Source organism: Martes martes (genome assembly GCF_963455335.1).
Source record: "Martes martes genome assembly, chromosome: X".
Classification (NCBI taxonomy): domain Eukaryota; kingdom Metazoa; phylum Chordata; class Mammalia; order Carnivora; family Mustelidae; genus Martes; species Martes martes.
Genome location: NC_137897.1, coordinates 23,459,704 through 23,479,521, shown reverse-complemented (window position 1 = coordinate 23,479,521; position 19,818 = coordinate 23,459,704). Strand labels below are relative to the sequence as shown.

The following is a 19,818-nucleotide window of genomic DNA, read 5'->3' as shown; positions in this document are numbered from 1 at the left end:
TAAAGATATAGTTGACTTTAATAACACTATATATAAACTTGCTTTAATTGATATATAATATTCAATTCAACAATAGCAAAATATGCATTCTTCTTATGCATTCATGAGACACCAAGAAAAATCATATGCTCCATCATAAAATATACTTTAACAAATTTTTTAAAAATTTGATTTATTTGATAGAAATCAAATAAAATATGTGCTCAAATCACAATGGAAATAAACTAGAAATCAGTAACAGAAAATCCTTGAGAAAATCACCAAATACTTAGAAATTAATACATTTCTAAATAACACATGGATCAAAGAAGATTTTTCAACAGAAATTAACAATTATTTTATATTAATGAAAAGGCAACTTGTGAAAATTTGTGGGATGCAGCAAAATAGTGTTTAGAAGAAATTTATAGAATTAAGTTTGTATATAAGAATTCAAAAAAGAAAAGAAGAAAACTGAAATAAAAATCTAAACCTATGCTCTTTGAAAAAAATTGTTAAGAAAATCAAGACAAGCTACAGACTGGGAGAAAATATTTGCAAGATATATATCTAATTAAATACTCTTATCAAAAATATACAAAGAATTCTTAAAACTGAGCACTAAAAAAGCAAACACCCCAAGGAAAAATGGTTAAGATACCTGAACAGACACTAGATCAAAAAAGATACATAAAAGGTCAAATAGTCATATAAAAATATGTTCAAAATCACTTATTATTAGGGAATTGGGAATTAAAACAATGATGAATGCCACTACAGATCCACTGGAAAGGTAAAATCCAAACAGCAGAATTCACATTGGTAGAAAAATGTTGAACTGGAATTCTTAATTCATTGCTGATGGCAATGCAAAATGGTATGGCTACTTCAGAAGACAGTTTAGCAGCTCCTTACAAAGCTAAATATAATCTTTCCATACACTCTAGGAATTACATCCCTAGGTATTTCCTCAACTAATTTGAAAATATATGTCCACACAAAAACCTGTATGAAAATTATATTGTAGGCTTTATTTATTATCTCCCAAATCTGGAAACACCCAAGATGCACTAAGGATTATTTTGAGAAACTGCACACATAGAACCTGTGAAAACAAAGTAGGAGTTACCTTTTTGTATGGGAAATTTACATTTATAAGGGAAATATCCACTTGTAAAGATGTCTCTCTGTACCAAGAAGAGAAGGATGACTCTAAATGTCCAGAAACTCTTGTCATTGGAGAAGTAAGGCACGGACTAAGACTAACTCTTTTTAACCAGGCTTTTCCTGGTAACCTCCTATGAATGCCCCCCATCCAAACTTTTGTTTTTAGCTGAACACGGTATTTGAGGGGGTGGTGTGGGCCATTTCAGGGAGGTATTCAGTTTCTCTGGGTATCTTCCATGTATGCATTAGGTAGTCATGATAATAAATTTCTATTTGTTTTTCTCTTGTTAATCTTTTATTACAGGGAGTCTCAGACAAAAACTCAAAGGGGTAGAGGGAAAATTATTTCTCTTCCCCTACAAACTTCAATGTATGAAAATTCTCAAAGACATCAATTAGGAGGATAGAAGATCTCAGTATGGAATGCAGAATGTGATAAAACAACCAAATTATATCACAAATGTGTGACACAGCTGCAATGAAGTGGTTGCGGGGTGGGGGGATGGTGGTTACCTAAGTAACTTTGCAAATGAATAGATTCTGTAAGACTCAAGGCAAAATAAATTGTACATAACCACTATACCCTATTTTATAAAGTTGCTTCTCACAGGAGTAGAGGTCATTACATATTATACATTATACATCTATACTGGAAGTGAACAGTTAAGTTAATGAATGAAAGATGGTGAGAAACGGGTTTCTCACTATTAGGGAGGCTATAGAGAAGCAAGGGGAAGAGGCTAGAATGATCCCTATGGTAATGGAGTAGAGTCAGAGATATCTCAAGTATGAATTCATGTTTAGTTTAATATAGATTCAGATGTTACATATAGTAGCATTTATAGATGTGTAAATACCTGGATTAATACACACATCTCTTCTTGTTCTGTCAACTGAGAGGTCTTAGAAGCAACTATACTCCAGTAGCAATGAGTACCTCTGATGCCAAGATCTTAGTTTCTAGCACCATTCTCCAATAAAAGCAGCAAGGGTTCTTTCGAAGAAATAACTGATTCTAGGACATAAGCAGGAAATACACAACATAGTCCTGGAACACCTTGTAGGGCCCAAGAATAAGGAAGTGCTCTCTCTCTCTCTTTCTCTCTCTCTCACTCACACACACACACACACACACACACACGCACACACACAGTGCGTGTATGTCAGAGGGACATGAAGTCCACTAAAAGAGTTCCTAAGGGTCAAAGCTGCAACAATTTGAGCCACAAAAATAAATAATGTGATGTTGGATTACAAACCAAAGTATAAAATAAATACCCAGGAGTCCATACTAATATAGATAAATAAGTGACTAAGTAGATAAATGTGGAGGTAGAGAAAAATTCCAAATAATTTATGTAGATAATCAGCCTTCAGAGAGGTGAGGGCCTAACTCCTCATTCCTTAAATGTGAACTGCAGATCATGACTTCCTTCCAAAGACTGAAGTGTAGAAAAGAGGGGCAGCGACTAACGTTGCAGCAGCAAAAGCTCACTACTGAGGTGATTAAAGTGATTAAAAAAAAACATTGCTGCAGGTGATTAAAGGTCAGCATCAGTGGCGATAAATCACACCGAGGGAATACTAAGTTGTGATTTGACCCCTGTGATCTTCTAAGAACATATAACCTAAGTCTAATAATGAGAAAAATATTGAACAAATCACACTTGAAGGACATTCTACAAAATATATGTCCAGTGCTCCTTGAAATTGTCAAAATCATAAAAAATGGGAGAAGTCAGAAATAGTCACAGTCAAAAGAAGCCTAAAGAGACATGACAATTAAATTGGAAGTTTTCTGTAAATGTAAAACTGGTCTAAAATAAAATGATTATTAAAAAGAAGACATTCCTCTCACTGAAAGTAGCTCATATTCTCGTGGAAGGACAGGAGCAACAACAGTGACAATGCAATGTGGTAGATGCCACAGAGGATATTATAAAATTCTCCATGCTACAAAGGCACAAAGCACCACATGCCTCCAAACAAAGGGAACATTTTAGCTATTCCTTGACGGAAGAGTAAGAATCAGCCTTGTGACAATGCACAAGGAAAAGCATTCCAGAAGGAGCACCCCAGGAGTAAGGGCCCAGAGGGAGGATATTTGGAAAACAGTAAAAACTTCAGTGTTTAGAGAAGAGAGTGGAGGCTACAGATGATGCTGAAACATCTTAAATTAAAAAAAAATAGTGTTGTACATATACCAACAGTGATGAGCAGGTTTATCATTTTTTCACTGTGATCTGTTTCCTTTTATTTAATTTTTAAAAAAAAATATTTATTTGAGAAAGAGAGGGAGTGAGACAGAGAGAGAGAGAGAGAGAGTGCGAGCAGATAGACAGAGAAAAAGAGCAGGGGGAGAGGCAAACAGAGAGGGACAAGCAGACTCCCCACTCAGCAGGGATCCCAGGACTCTAGGAGCCAAAGTCTGACACTTAACTAACTGAGCCACCCAGTCACCCTAAGTAGTGTTTTCCTAAACCACTACTTCACTTAAGTAGACACATAAACTTTTAGTAAGTGAAGGATCTCCCATAAAAGCTCACAATACTGTCTGCACATTTGGCCAATTAATCTACAAATTTCCTTTTCTCTTCATATATGGAATTATTTATTTTAAAGAAACACATTCTAACACATCTTAAAACATTTATCATCAGCTAATGCACATCCACTAAAATGAAATGATACCACACCTTGCATAATATTTACAAAAATACAATATGATCATGGTATGCAGAAAATTAAGATAAAAAACACTGGTTAATTATCACCCAGAGAACTTCCTACCTTTGCAGCTTTAGTAAGATACAATTTGGATTCTAAGAGTTGTTGTTTAAATTGGCTATGGGCCACATTTATAGTCACACTAGAGCAAGGTTATGAAAAAAGAGATCTTTCCAATAGGCTTGTTAATACTTAAAATGTATTCTAATACATATCATTTTTATTTTTTTTTTTTTTTTTTTTTTTTTTTTTTTTTTTTTTTTTTAAAGATTTTATTTATTTATTTGACAGAGAGAGAGAGAGATTACAAGTAGGCAGAGAGGCCGGCAGAGAGAGAGAGGGGGAAGCAGGCTCCCCGCTGAGCAGAGAGCCCGATGCGGGGCTCGATCCCAGGACCCTGGGATCATGACCTGAACCGAAGGCAGAGGCTTTAACCCACTGAGCCATCCAGGCGCCCCTAATACATATCATTTTTAATTATTGGTCATGGAATTCTCCCATTCACCCAAAATTTCATATATGTATGAAACTTGGCTTTATAACTTAGATGCCCAAATCAATATCACCAGTAAGGCTGCTTGAATTAGAGGTATTCAGGACAATCATTTGAATGAAAATTTTCATTAAAACTTTCACCTACTTCCTCTTAGATAATACAGAATAGTTTTCCTCTCTTTTCAAGTAAAGAAAAGGAGATATTTTGAAGAAATTAAGTTAGGAAAATATAGTAGTCCTGGGTAGCATTTAGAAGAAAACAATTCTATTATTGGTTATACAAAATAGCCTCATTTAAGTCACTTCATCATTGGGGACCCAGTTTGTAGTCTCTGTAAGATATTTTCATCAACTCTTAATAGATAGTGGTTTATTTTTTAAAGATTTTATTTATTTATTTATTTGACAGAGTGAAAGAGACAGCAAGAGAGAAATACAAGAGTGGGAGAGGGAGAAGCAGGCTTCACGCTGAGCAGGGAGCCCAGTATGGAACTCTGGACTCAATCCCAGAACCCTGTGATCATGACCCGAGCTGAAGGCAGAAGCTTAATGGCTGAGCCACCCAGGTGCTCCTAGATAGCAGTTTAGTATCCTAATATTTCTAGAAAAGGAAGAGATGTGCTTATCAAGGATTAGCTTTATATCCCAAAGAATAAAGACTAGAAGTATATTCTATATTCTTTATGCAATAGATTTTTTCAGTGTATTTTTAAATTCTTTCATCTCTATACCTACTCTTGGAAGAATGTACTTCAGTATAGATTGAAAGCAAAAAATTAATAATAAAAACCTAAGTATTTATTGTAAAGAGAACTCAAGTATAAACAGCTATATTTTTCACTGTTCCATGAAAAAGACAGGGAGGTAGAGTGATAGTTTTAAATGTAATTTTCTATACAGAAACCTATTAAACACAGCAAAACTGAAAACCAAACTACTTATAAATCACACAAATGCATACTATATGTACATAATGTAAGGCTGAATGCATGTTTACTATTTAAATATATCATATATTGCAAGTGGCAATTATTTACTGGGCCTAATATTTATCAAAGTCATTACCAAAGAGTACCAAATTTTAACCGAATTTTCTTTAGATCAGAATAATTACTATTCATCAAATGGATTTCTTGAAATTGTAGTTTTTAAATCTAAATATATCATAATTTCAAAGTTTAAAAGAAAGACAATTATTATAAGATGAAGGTGACTATCACGAAATACTTTTCATATACAGGAAAATTATATAAAGTGAATCAATGAAAAAATGAAAATCTCTTTGAAGTATATGGTATCCTTTGTCAACTTATTTGTATATATTTCATAAATATTATTGTGCAAAAAGTCACTTAGAAGAATCTCAGTAAGATGAGAAAAATGACTCTAACTCCCTAATATTGCTCTTATTTATCCCCACCTTTTTTCCTCTTGGAACCACTTTTAGAGATTCAAACCATAAAGCAAAAAAAGGGTATGAAAATAATATGTTACAAGACATGACCATAATGTACATTTGGATATAATTGGGTATTATACAAACTGATTTCATTCAGCTTATGTTACCTCATTAGATCCTTGCAAAACTCCTATGAACTATACAAGACAAATTTTAACATCGCCACTTTATACATGAAGAAACTGATATTGTGAAGGTTGTGCTGAGTCCAGTAAGGTCACGTGACTAGTGAGCTGTAGATTCATGATTATAGACAGAGTTCTGAATCTTCTTCTCATGCCCTTCTACCTTAGCAACCAGAGACAGGAATGACACCATTCACTGCATCTCATGCAATTATTCAATTATTGTCCCTGCAATTATGTTATTTTCAAGTTCATGAGAACTCATATGTCAGATTTATAGAAAGGAAAATCAATAAAATAGTAATTTTTCCTATTTGGAGCAAAACAAGAAGACAGAGGTAGATGTCAGACATTCTATTTCAACACCTTAGAAAATGTTCCCCAAAATGACAACATTACAAAATATAAGCATAATTTTCTAAAAATGTAAACTCATTATTTCAAGTACTTTCAAAAGCTAACATTTCTATAATTCCCTAAGCATATTTTCTTTAACCTTTCAAATGCATTTCAGCACAAGATGATTTAAAAGCAAGGAGGAATAAATTTAACCTTATAGGAATCCACTCAGCTATTTGGTTAAGTACTTTTTTCATTGCATAGATTTGAAAAAATCAATATACAGCACAAAAAGTAAACTTAAAATGGTAGTTTCATTACTTGCAAATGAAATACTGAAGACTATGATTACCTGTAACAGTTAATTCAGTAGTTCGTCTCACAACAAAGCCTCCATATTTTAATTCACAGGTGTAATTTCCGATGTCATCTTCTCTGACTTCTCTTATAAGCAATGTATCTCTTTTGAATACAATACTTGGCCTCCATGTTTTTGTCCTACATTCCTGCATGAAAAACACAGAATTTCTGTAGTAAGTACAATAACTGAGAAACAGAGAAGAGTATTTTAAATAAATAACCCCAAAGCTTCTAAATTTATATTTTAAAGGGCTAAAGAGTTTGAAATTAATTCTAAAAATTTTCATACTTCTCCACATCTCATGGAAATCAGGTACCTCAGTTTGAAAAGAGGTTTTTTTAGTAAGAGTCATTTTTTTTTTTTAAGAGAGAGAGCGCAGGTGCTTGTGTTGGGGAGGGGCAAAGGAAGAGGGGAGAGGGGAGAGAGAATCCTAAGGAGGATTTACATGAGGCTTCACACTGGGCTTAATCTCAGGACTATTAGATCATGACCTGAGCCAAATGCTTAACCAACTAAGCCACCCAAGTGTCCCTACCAAGAGTCAATTTATTGACTTCTAAGATTAGTGTGTCTAAATCGATATACATTGATTTCTTACACTGTTGGTGGGAATGCAAGTTGGTGCAGCCAACTTCTTAAGGAATCTTAAGCCAATTTCTTAAGGAATCTCCTTAAGGAGATTCCTTAAGAAATTAAAAATAGAGCTTCCCTATGACCCTGCAATTGCACTACTGGATGTTTACCCCGTAGATACAGATGTAGTGAAAAGAAGGGCCATCTGTACCCCAATGCTCATAGCAACAATGGCCACAGTCGCCAAACTGTGGAAAGAACCAAGATGTCCTTCAATGGACGAATGGATAAAGAAGATATGGTCCATATATACAATGGAGTATTATGCCTCTATCAGAAAGGATGAATACCCAACTTTTGTATCAACATGGATGGGACTGGAAAAGATTATGCTGAACGAAATAAGTCAAGCAGAGAGAGTCAATTATCATATGGTTTCACTTATTTGTGCAGCATAAGGAATAACACAGAAGACATTGGGAGATAGAGAGGAGAAGTGAGTGGGGGGAAATTGGAGGGGGAGACAAACCATGAGAGACTGTGGACTCTGGGAAACCAACTGCGGGTTTTGGAGGGGAGAGGGGTTGGGGGTTTGGTGAGCCTGGTAGTGAGTATTATGGAGGGCATGTATTGCATGGAGCATTGGGTGTGGTGCATAAACAATGAATTTTGGAACACTGAAAAAATAAAATTAAGTAAAATTTTTTAAAAAGAAGATATAAGAAAAAGGACTCTTAAGATTACTCCTAACATCATTTTTAGAAGCAAATACTCCAAATTTGTTGACTGTGAAATTAACCATCTTGATACTTGATACTGAAAGCATAAAATATAAGATATATTATTTAGGTATAAAGTAGAAAAATTAATTCTGTAGCAGAAAATGCTTCTATTTCAGTATTTAAATCTTTTAATATTAAATTTAGAAAAAAATTATCTCCCTTTATAGCATGCACATTCTACAATTTGTGAAAGAAATGGCCAACATGTCTTTATGGTCTTTACAGTACCATAAACATCTATTTTCATTGTTGATGGGTCTAACAAATTATGGTCTCTAAATTAAGCTTTAGATTTTAATGACATTGGCTCAGAAGCTTTCTCTTTTTGCCAGAACAGAAGTCTATTTCCTTTAGCCAGATTTGAAATCAATGCCATGAGAATAAAATAGCTTTAAGCCCTCTGACACTGTTCAGAGGTATTATTTCTAAAAAATATTTTGCCAAATCAAATTTTTCCAGACTATTATTTTGATTATGTGGTTCAATGCCTTCATATACATGGAAGAGAGTTATCTGGTTATTTCAAACCAAAAAATACATCTTAAATATCCTCATATTGGGGCGCCTGGGTGGCTCAGTGGGTTAAAGCCTCTCCCTTCAGCTCAGGTCATGATCCCAGGGTCCTGGGATTGAGCCCCGCATCGGGCTCTCTGCTCAGCGGGGAGCCTGCTTCCTCCTCTCTCTCTGCCTGCCTCTCTGCCTACTTGTGATCTCTGTCTGTCAAATAAATAAATTAAAAATAAATATCCTCATATTAGTTGCATAAGCTGTCATAATTGCAAAAGTTTTATACACACACACACACACACACACACATATATAATGAATACAGAATATATATGGTCTTAACTATGGAAAAAATTTGGATTGTTGCAAGACTTTCAAGTTCCATACATATTGCATTTCGACCCATCACTCCACTAGTGACAGTCTTCATAGCTTAAGTTCACAATGACTGGGTTGATGGTGGAAATATGACTCAAGGAGCAATGTGAGGCCAGCCATTTTAAATATTGAGAGTGTGTGTGTGTGTGTGTGCATGTGTAGAAGAAGACAAATGTACATACATGACTACTAGAAAAACATCTGTTCTTAGAGACTTTGAGTTAAACTCCCCTAATACCTCTTGTCTTTGAGGCAATCATCAGGGTTTCCTAAGAATCTACTTGTGGAAAGCCAAACCACTGAGAATTGGGGTGAGACATACACAATTAAAAAAAGGAGGAAAAATAAACCTCATCTGTAGAAACAGAGATTAGTACGGCTAATACTTGAGGGCTGTTTGACAGTGTCTAGGATAGAAATTCAATGGAAAAGTAGAAAAATATTTCAGTAGTCCCCTTGAAATTTTGAATCCTCCATTGCTTGTTATCAAGAATCAAAATTAAGTCTTACTCAGAGAAGGGCATTGCTAATTACAGCAAATCCTTTAAAAATTGTTAAAGATTTGGGGCACCTGGGTGGCTCAGTGGGTTAAAGTCTCTGCCTTCGGCCCAGGTCATGATCCCAGGGTCCTGGGATCGAGCCCCGCATTGGGCTCACTGCTCAGCGGGGAGTCGGCTTCCTCCCCTCTCTCTCTGCCTGTCTCTCCACCTACTTGTGATCTCTGTCTTTCAAATAAATAAATAAAATCTTTTTAAAAATTGTTAAAGATTTGCTTCTTTTTAAATTTCTCATAAGTTTTGAACTCATGACATAGTGGTATCGATGGATCTAGTTACTAAGAGGTCATGCTTCCTACATCCTTATTTCCAGGGAGTTGAACAAAGCAAATTTTCTACTAGTACTCTTTAAATCATGTATATAATATTCCAGAAAAATATTCATAGCAGCTATATTGTATTTCTTGATTACACTCAATAACAAAAATTTCTTTGATGGTATAAATAAGCTGAAGGGTATGTTCTCATCTTAAAATTCAGAGAAAGTCAATTATGTGATAGGAAGGACAAGGGTTGGATTATTCTCCTTAAGTCTGAAGTTTCTTTTGTTTTTTGAGAAAAAGTTATCTAGCACTATTTTTATAATGTTATGAATTTCCCTCAGGTTTTTAAAAATATATATGCTTTTACATGAAAAGGATTGGAATATGCACAAAGATGCTTCCATTAAACAGAACATTTCAATAAAGCCATTGTACCATTTTTTCATAGAAGTAAATCATTCCTTTCCTTGTTTGAAAACATTAGGAATGTTTATATGAAGAGCTCTGAAATGAATGCTTAATGTATTCTAGTTCCTGAATTATCAACCACAGATTATAATGGACTTGAAAGAACAGTATAAACTAGCTATGAACATAAACACAACAGCTTATTGCAGTGGATCACCAATACAAATACCAAATAGCATTTATCAAAGATATTGTTTTGAAATCTTATAATGACCAGCACAACCAGCTGTAGTATTTTAGGAAGATACAGCTTAACTTCATCATACCCATAAAACTTTTTTATCCAATTAGTCCAAGAATAAGATACATATTAATCTATTTATAAGGAAGAAAATCATGCACAATACATACCTTATACCATAGGATTTCAGGTTCTCTGGTTGGTAGTAAAAAATCTTCGATGTCACGGCATGAAATTTCCTTGCTTTTGCTAAGTTCAGCTTTGTCAAAGTATTTCATTTTGGAATTGTAGCAGAGTCCGGTGTCATTTTCACCCACTGTCAGCGAGATGGATACTTTCATACAGTAAGTGGAGTTTCTGTAATGAAGCAGAATAAAGAGGTGGTCTGGTGTGAACTAAAAGTAAGTGCCACCAAGCAGTACGTGTACTTCACTAAAAGAGACAGACACAGAGACACAGAGAGAGACAGAGAGAGAAAGGAGGAGAAGGAGAGAGAAAAGAAAAAAACCCCATTGATTAATTAATGTTAAGGTATCGTGACTTAGTCCACAGGGCTCTCTTTTGTCAGAAAGCAAAACAATGTTTAGTTCTGCAAAGCCATTTGTGTATTATTCATTTGCTAGAAGATAGTTTCATATTATATACAAGTGTGGTTTGAAAAAATGTTCAATAGGGATTTTTGTATCTAGAAAAGTAGAAAAATAAAGGAAGATTTAGGTCAGGAAGTAAGTCAACTTTGGGTTTATGTTAAACTTGGCAAACTCAACAGAGAAGTAGAAAAATGTAGTAGATCAATTAAACATAATGCAAGATGAAGAATGAGGCTGCTCAATTCTTACAGTACTGGCTGTCTTGATAAGTGGAGAGCTTATCAATGAATATGGGAAGAAAACAGTCTTGGATAAAAAAAATACTGCAAGTTTTCTTATAAACTGTACTATTTCTGTTTGCTATTTAGGTCTCTGGACATTCAGTGAATACTGCTATGGGTCAGGCATGGTGATGTAGGCAGTGAGAATAAAGAGAAGCACAAAACATCAAATTCAAGGTTTTGTTCAGAATGTCCTACTTGGTAAGTGCCCAATGCCTCATTTGTATACTTGGCCATCAAAGTCCTGGAATTGAATTTTACTGCTTGCTATTTCTGTAACTTTGGGCAACTCATTTAATCCCTTGGGACCTTAGATGGGCAGTGGGACAACATGTGTCTGAGTATTAAATGCGATACTGAATTAAAATCTGTTTGGCCTGTCACCGGTGCTCAGTAATGGTGGCTCTTCTCACTCCACACTGGTGTATCGAGATCACAGCCCCCAAGCCCTCCTCCTTATTCAGCCAAGATGTTTGACTTTTAAGCAGCTCCTTGATTTAAATTCTTGCTTTTTTTTTTTTTAATAAATGACTATACGGCATGATGAGAATCACCAGAAAATAGTTAGGTTGGTTATGGTATAATAAAAAATGTAGTTGGTCTTGGATCCTGGCACAGATTTCATGAAAATCTTAGAAATCACTGAGTGATAGGAGTGTCTTTTTTTATTCAAAGGGAACTCCATTTAATCACCCTTGAGTTTATGTTAACCCTTGGGATGACCTCCCTAGAAAGCCTTGGGATGGGGCTTGTTACCAGAAAGACCAAGCGTGCAGAAGGTTGAAAGTTTTAACTGTATCCACTGACCTTCAGACAGGGAGCAGTAATTTCAGGTTAAGTTCTGTAAAAACCATGGAACCAAAAAGATTTGATGAATTTGGGTTAATGAACACACGGAGGTGCTCGGAGGATGGGATGCCTGGAGATGGCACAGAAGTTCTGTGCCTCTTCCTCTACCCTTTGCCACACACATCTCTTCCATCTGACCCAATTATTTCTGTCCTTTGAAATATCCAACAGTAGTAAGTAAACTGTTTTCCTGAGTTGTGTGAGCTGTTCTAGAAAATGATTGAATCCGAGGAGTGGATTGTGAGAACCTCTGATTTATAGTCAGTCTGTCACAAGCACAGGTGACAATCTGGACTTGCAATTGGTGTCTGAATATGAGGCAGGGGGCAGTCTTGTGGGATTGAGTCCTTAACCTGTGGGGTGTGATATTATCCCCAAGTAAATAGTATCAGAATAGATGTGAACTGTAGCATATCTGGCTGGTGTTGCAAAATTGCTTGGTGTGGGAAAAAAAAAACCACATACCTGGTGTCAGAAGTACTGAGAATAGGGGAGAAAAGTAGAGTTTTCCTTTATAGTTATTTATTCAGCTTTATATTGGATAGCAAAGAAAATTGCCACAAAATTATTATGTAGACTTATTAAATGTGGATGTCTCTACCTTCATATAATAGCCTACAAGCATATCTAAAATACTTTATAGGTTGGGGGTGTTCAGGTGTCTCAGTCAGTTAAGCATCTGATTCTTGATTTTATCTCTGGTCATGATCTCAGGGTTGTGAAATTGAGCCCATCGTTGGGCTCCACACTGGGTGTGGAACTTGCTTAAGAGTCTCTCTTTCTTGTTCTCTGCCCCTCCCCATCCTCTCTCTCTCTCTTCCCCTTTAAATATAAAATATAATAAAATAAAAAATTAAAATATTTCAGAGGTGAAACCCTTCACCTTTAAACAAAGTCAATCAGTAAAAAGGTCCTGGAAGAATGTGTTCAGAGATTTTGTTTGAATGATAAAATATATTCCCTGCACTCAGCTCCTCACAATCCAGAAGTGATGCACAATAGCTGAATTTCAATGTGATAAGCACTACAAAGAGCTACTGTGTGCTACCACAGCAGCATCAAAGAAAGAAACAAGACCTCAAAATTTGTGATTCCTGGTTATATTAAGGAACTAGTAAGAATATGGCAATTTTAAGAAAGGCTATTTCAGGGAACAGTATACACAAATGCTTGAAGACATGCAACAACTTGATGTGGTTGGAGGAATTGCAAATAATTTGGTGTGGCAGAATTAGTTATAAAGGAACAGCAGGAACTGAGGCTGGAGGTCTGTGCAGAAGCTTGAAGGAGCAGCATTTAAGCCACAGCAGAATGTGGACTTTATCCTAGCAAGTGAAAACATTTGGATTTTGGAAAGATGTTTCTGCTCAAAGTGAGAAAAATGGTTTGGAGAGAACAGAGGACTAAGTGCAGTGAGACAATAAGAAAGCAACATCATTCATTCAGGAGAAAAATGGCAGCTCCAAAGGCAATGACCATTGATACAGAGAGGAGGAATCATGTTCAAATTATATTTAAGATAGGAGCAAAGGAAAGAGAGGTATCCAAGATGATGAAGAACTTCTCTAAGATGAGTATATGAAACATAGAGCCAATCTCTCAGCATGGAAAATACAGAAAAAAGAAACAGCTTTGAGAGAAAAGAAAGTGCTAAATTTTAACTTAAGCTTCACACCCAAGTAGAAAAAATAGCCACTTTGGGTTTGCCAGAAATATTGCTCATGCATTATTTATTAATTTTACACCAGCACAGACTAGAGCATGCTCTTCATGGGCTCATTTTAAGATAATATTTTCAGGAAAAATAGTTACCTAAGTTAAAGCAATTAACTATCATAGGACACATTCCAATGTGTAGTAAGAAAATATGCACGTTTTAGAACAATCCTGATATTTGTACCCATTAGAATTCTTAAAGAACAGACTTTTCTAAGAAGTCAGTCAGTGACTTCTAAATGAACACTCCACACTAATCTATTAAAGTCATGAGTCTTAGGTTTTCCTTCTCCTCAATTTATTGGTGTTGTTTGTTTGTTTTCCTATATCTTCTTTTATCAAATGCCAGACATGTTTTATACAGATAGGGTTAAGAGCAAGATCTCCAAAACCCAGCTGTAAGAGGTTCAGATTCCAGCTGGATCACTCATTGCTTTTGAAAATCAGGGAAACTTACTTGACTCCTTGGGCTTCCATCTCCTCATGTGTATAAGGAGAAAATCATAACAAAGAACTCAGAGGTTGGTGTGGGAGTAAAGCATGTTAAAACCCAGAAAGAGCTTAGGGCAGGGCCAGTCTTCCAGGAGCACCCAGGAAGTGTTAGATCTTAAAATCAGTACTTATCAGTACTCTCTTATTTTTTTTTTTAAGATTTCCATTTTCCAGTCCAGCCCCCCAGGGTTTGCTCAGAAGGCAGGTGAGCTAGACAACATGACCATGATGATGACTTCAGTTCTTTGGTGTTTAATTAGAGTCAGGCGTAAGCATCCAGATAAATTCTTCTGTTTTTCATCTGGGATATCTGAGTGGGCTGGAGAAGACTGAGTAAACTTGATTAAAAATACAGACTCCTCACCTCAGCTGTCTGCTTCTCCTTTTGTATAAATGCAACTGACCCCTAATTTCCAGAAAGTGGATCCATACGAGCACACTTCGGTGTTCTTATTTTCCTGACTTTTATTTCACAACTCTGTGAGGTGACTGCTGATCTACAACTCTCTGGTAATGTCTGAAATCCCAGACTCCCCAGGATAGCACTATTTCCAAATTACTTTCAATGTTTTAATACTTGTTTACTGTTTCTGTTCATCAGGAGGTGATTTAAAAAGCTAAAAATAAAGCAGCATCCAATGAACACTATAGTCCTATTTACTGAGAAGAGCTAACAGGAAGCAAGCAACTTGTGACACATTAATAAACTTGTGATCCCCCTAAGGGGAATTACACACCCTCAAAGTAAAGAGCACCATCCACCATTATGAAATTGGCAGCACGGATTTAGCTATGGCACTGTGGCTCTGCACCATCAGAGAAATACCGTGTAATGGGGTAAATGGGGTAAGGTGAATGCTCCTACATGATGGACAGTGGAAATCATCAGTGCGTATTTACTCAGCTTCTATTGTTGGGAACAGATGGGCTGCGATCTAGGCAACAAGTTAAATAATGACTGCTGGTTTCCGTGTTAATAAAATGGCTAGAAAGACAAGATATACATGTATGTGGTGGAAACAGTTCTTAGCTGAGAGTCAACACTGAATTGTCCTCTACAGGGAAGAAATGATATTATTGTGGATTAAAAAAAAGACCTATTTCAACCACACTTCAGTAACAGATAAAAATACAATTAACTAATTTCTAAAAAGACCTAGTATTCTCTGGCAGAGGTGACCTGCAGTACACACCAATGATACAGAATGTATTGTAAAGACCAAAGTCATGCAGATTTCCTTTGTTTCACCTGCTGAAGTTATAGCAAAGCAACCCAATGCCTAAAAAAGTGAATGACTTATCCAAGTTCTACTATCTTCTAACTTCTTTTTTTTTTTTTTTTTTTTTTTTTTTTTTTTTTTTTTTTTTTTTTTTTTAATTTTTTATTTATTTTCAGCGTAACAGTATTCATTGTTTTTTCACCACACCTAGTGCTCCATGCAATCTGTGCCCTCCCTAATACCCACCACCTGGTTCCCCCACCCTCCCACCCCGCCCCTTCAAAACCCTCAGGTTGTTTTTCAGAGTCCATAGTCTCTCATGGTTCACCTCCCCTTCCAATTTCCCTCAACTCCCTTCTCCTCTCCATCTACCCTTGTCCTCTATATTATTTGTTATGCTCCACCAATAAGTGAAACCATATGATACTTGACTTTCTCTGTTTGACTTATTTCACTCAGCATAATCTCTTCCAGTCCTGTCCATGTTGCTACAAAAGTTGGGTATTCGTCCTTTCTGATGGAGGCATAATACTCCATAGTGTATATGGACCACATCTTCCTTATCCATTCATCCGTTGAAGGGCATCTTGGTTCTTTCCACAGTTTGGCGACCGTGGCCATTGCTGCTATAAAGGTTGATATCCAGGATCTAACTTCTAATTCTATATGCTACTGTAGATCAATAGTGCTGGGTCAGCACACAAAAACTATATTTATATATAGTATATACTTAAGACTATTTAAAACAAAAGAAAATTACTCTCTCTTAACTCCTGGTTTTATTTGATTTTATATTCCCAAGGAGATGTCTTCTAGAGAAAGGGAGAATGTGATATAACTTGGATTTCTTTGAAAATTAAATTGGGTCCTTGAATGTCCCCAAGTTTAATAAGGACTAAAAGGGAACAAGCGTCAGGTCTTTAAAAACATCATGTGTGGTTTTTTTTTTTCCAGCTCTTTCTACTAGGTACTTTTTACAAACTCACATACTAGTAAACGAGGTGGCTTGTGAAACGACTGCCTTAGAGTGCTGTCTTAAAAGGGAGGAAAACAACCATCTATCCTTAAACCAGTATAAAGATTAAGAACTAACAAATATATTTGAACATAATCAAGAGGCAAATATGTGACAAATATAAAATGAAAATAACTTCTATAAGTACAGACTGTGGAAGTCAATACAGGGCACTGAAGTGCTCCACAGGTTTCTTAGAAGTTTACCACCTCAACATGGACAAGGGTTCTAAACTGGCATGCATGGGAATTATCACAGATTTAAAACTTCATCTTTTACAGGATGACCACATTGTACAACTATAGATTGAGGTGCAGAAATGTGGGTGGTCCAGACAGGAGGTAAGAAAGAAAATGAGGTATAAGAAGGCAACATTTGGGTATTACCTGATTAGCTAATAAAGTATGATAAAAGCCCGTGATCTCACACCAGAGTAGTACAGTTACAATTACTCTATAATCATACCTGTTATGCCTGATACTGCATAGTGCTGAATATCTCTTTCCTACTCGAACAGAATTACCAGTAGCATGATTGTTAAATAGATCCTTTAAAAGCATCACTAAAACCTTGACCTGTCTGTTAATTCTCGGGTCCCTGGGGAAAATAATAACATTGCCATAAAAGTTGGAAATTTTTTCCCACATTATGAAGTGCTGAGATTGATCAACAAGGAATTTGATCAACATTTTTAAAAATTAAGTTATTCTCTGCTTCTCTATATTACATGGTCTACTCTAACATTCATTGGTCATTTTTAAGGTCATATGCCTTTGCACAGAGATGTTTTGTTAAAATAAGGGCATGCAGTATTGTTAAAGTGTCACAAATATTTGGGCATGGAAAGACAGCAGATCTGAAGGTTCCGTCTGTGCAGACCTGAGCAGAACTCAACTGTTTGGAAGGTGGTTCTCTGGCCACAAATTTGCCCATAGTATCTAAGCATTATTGTTAAAAATAAAGTGTTAGGAATCAAAAATGTAAGGGTTAGATTGTGGAGAAAAAAAACCTTAGTTTGTTCAACCTTAAATATTCTTTGTTAGTTTATTTCTAATCTTAAATCCTTCCATTTTTTTCTGTCTTTAATTTGTTTCTCTCCATGTTTATGGTGATGCCTGAAGCTACACATGTGGCCCCTCTGTCATATCTTATCTTTCTTACACATATCATGCTTAGAGCTACTGGCACTATATGTGAAATGTGTTTGGATTAGGTTTTCTTTTGAGAAGAGCTCTGGAGGACCTATTGCTTTAACTGTGCTTGAAATCAGCCCTTGTAAAAAGATTACAGGGAGACCACTGAGCAAGCGATAAGATGCCAGTTTATTGCCTTCTCATTTGAAATTCTGTTTTCCAAAAATTTAACTGGTAAACTGAACTTCATCTGCAGTCTTCTGCTAGCTATATATTCAAAATAATTGTCTTTGTCTTTTTTGGTGACAAGTCATTAATATAATTTTGCCATCTCTGTTTTTCTTGCCTAAGATTCCTGAAACATTAGAGTTGAGAAGATATCGATGTATGGAATTCTAATCCAGTATTTCTCTGCCTGAGTTATTCTTGGGCATGAAGACTTTTGAACTTCACAGCTAGACCACATGGTCTCCTTTCTGACCTCTTCTTAAGGGAGGAGGAAAGAAGGAGACAGACAAACAAAATAAAAACCTGCCCCTAAAGAAAACTGAGGCCCAGGATGTGGGTTCAAGGTCGCATAAATTACAAATAATTTCTTCAGGAAATCCTGCCCATCTTATCCTTTTATTTTCCTCAAAACAATCTCAATCTGTAATCATTTATTTCCACTGATATTTGCTGCCTCCTCTGTTAATATGTATTCTCATAGTATATAAAATAAGGGAGTTAGCTGTATGCGGTTTGGGTTCTTGGAGGCTTATTTTTTTTAAACAGGTAAACTGCATACATCAAAAACTTAACCATAAACCATTTAAACATGTACAATTAAGTGTCATTCAGTACATTCATAATGCTGTGCAACCTCTATCTAGTGCTATGACATTTTCATCATCCCAAAAAGAAACTCATAACTATTAGCAAGTACTCCCTATTTCCCCATTTCCACAGCCTCTAGCAACCATCAGTCTGCTTTCTGTCTTCATAGATTTGGTTATTAGGACTATATCATATAAAGGGAATCACATAGAGTGTGGATGTGTGTGTGTGTGTGTGTGTGTGTGTGTGTGTGTCTGGCTTCTTTCACTTAGCATAATGTGTTCAAGGCTTACCCACATTGTAGTATGCATCTGTACTTCATTCCCTTTTGTGGCGAATAGCTCAGTGTATAGATATAACAATATAGTTCATTTGCACATGAGCAGATAGACCTTTGAGTTTGTTTCCACTTTCTGGACACTGAAAATAATGCTGCTATGAGCGTTCATGTAAAAGTATTTGTTTGAGTACCTTATTAATACTTTTGGGAATATACTTAGGGGTGGAAATGTTGGTCATATGGCTATTCCATGTTTAATTTTCTGACAAGCCAAGCACTTCTTTTTTAATCTCTTAAGCTCTTTCTACCCTTCTGAATACCAGTTTCTGCTGGCACAGGGAGACTAAGGCATTAGACAAATGTGTTCACTGAATACTGTGGTTAAATACTTACAAGGCCTAATGATTTTTTAAGTTAAGTGCCTAGTACAGTGCCAGGCATAGAGCAGACACTCTCAATAAATATTTGTGAAATGAGTAAAAAAATTAATTATTTGTTAAGGTCTATATAGTTCTGATTACACTTCTTTGCTCAATCCCTTTAAACAACTCTCATCTACACCCTGCCAATTGAGTTTTTATCCCTTTTTGTTTTATGTTTCTTTGAAACAGCATGCATTTCTTGATAGTGGATGCAGCAAGAAAATGTGTCTTTCAGGTCCAGCAAAAAATTAAAATGAAGCTGTAAAGATTTCCTCACATTCAATAGCTATCTGCAATCACCTGATTATATCATTCTCTCATCATGTATGCAACAGACTTTCTTCTAACAGTAGTTGATCTTCTTGATTTGAAAGATAAGAAAAAGGGAAAATAAATATATGAGCCACATTTGGGTCAGTTGTAAATCACTTTTTTTCTCTTCAAGAATAACCCAGGAAGCTTTTTTCTACAGTGAGCATAATAGTGTTTATGCTATTAAGTCTTCCTCCCAGGCTGTTGTAGAGAAGAGGTGACCGAGGATCCAGACACTGAGCTAATCCTACACCTTACATCCTCATTTTACAATGAAATTCCAGGGAAAGTTATAACAGAGTAAAACAAAATCTCTATTAATCTTTAAAGA

General features: G+C 35.8%; 1 protein-coding gene across 1 annotated transcript in view; it reads right to left on the bottom strand.

Moving 5' to 3' along the window:
• Positions 1-19,818, bottom strand: part of IL1RAPL1 (interleukin 1 receptor accessory protein like 1) — a gene marked incomplete at both ends in the record, with an annotated part of 1,258,868 nt that overhangs the window by 598,602 nt on the left and 640,448 nt on the right. Inside the window, 2 exons of the mRNA XM_080795733.1 lie at positions 6,644-6,797; positions 10,532-10,718. Coding sequence (XP_080651859.1) covers positions 6,644-6,797; positions 10,532-10,718 — 341 coding nt within the window. The remainder of the gene's footprint in view (positions 1-6,643; positions 6,798-10,531; positions 10,719-19,818) is intronic.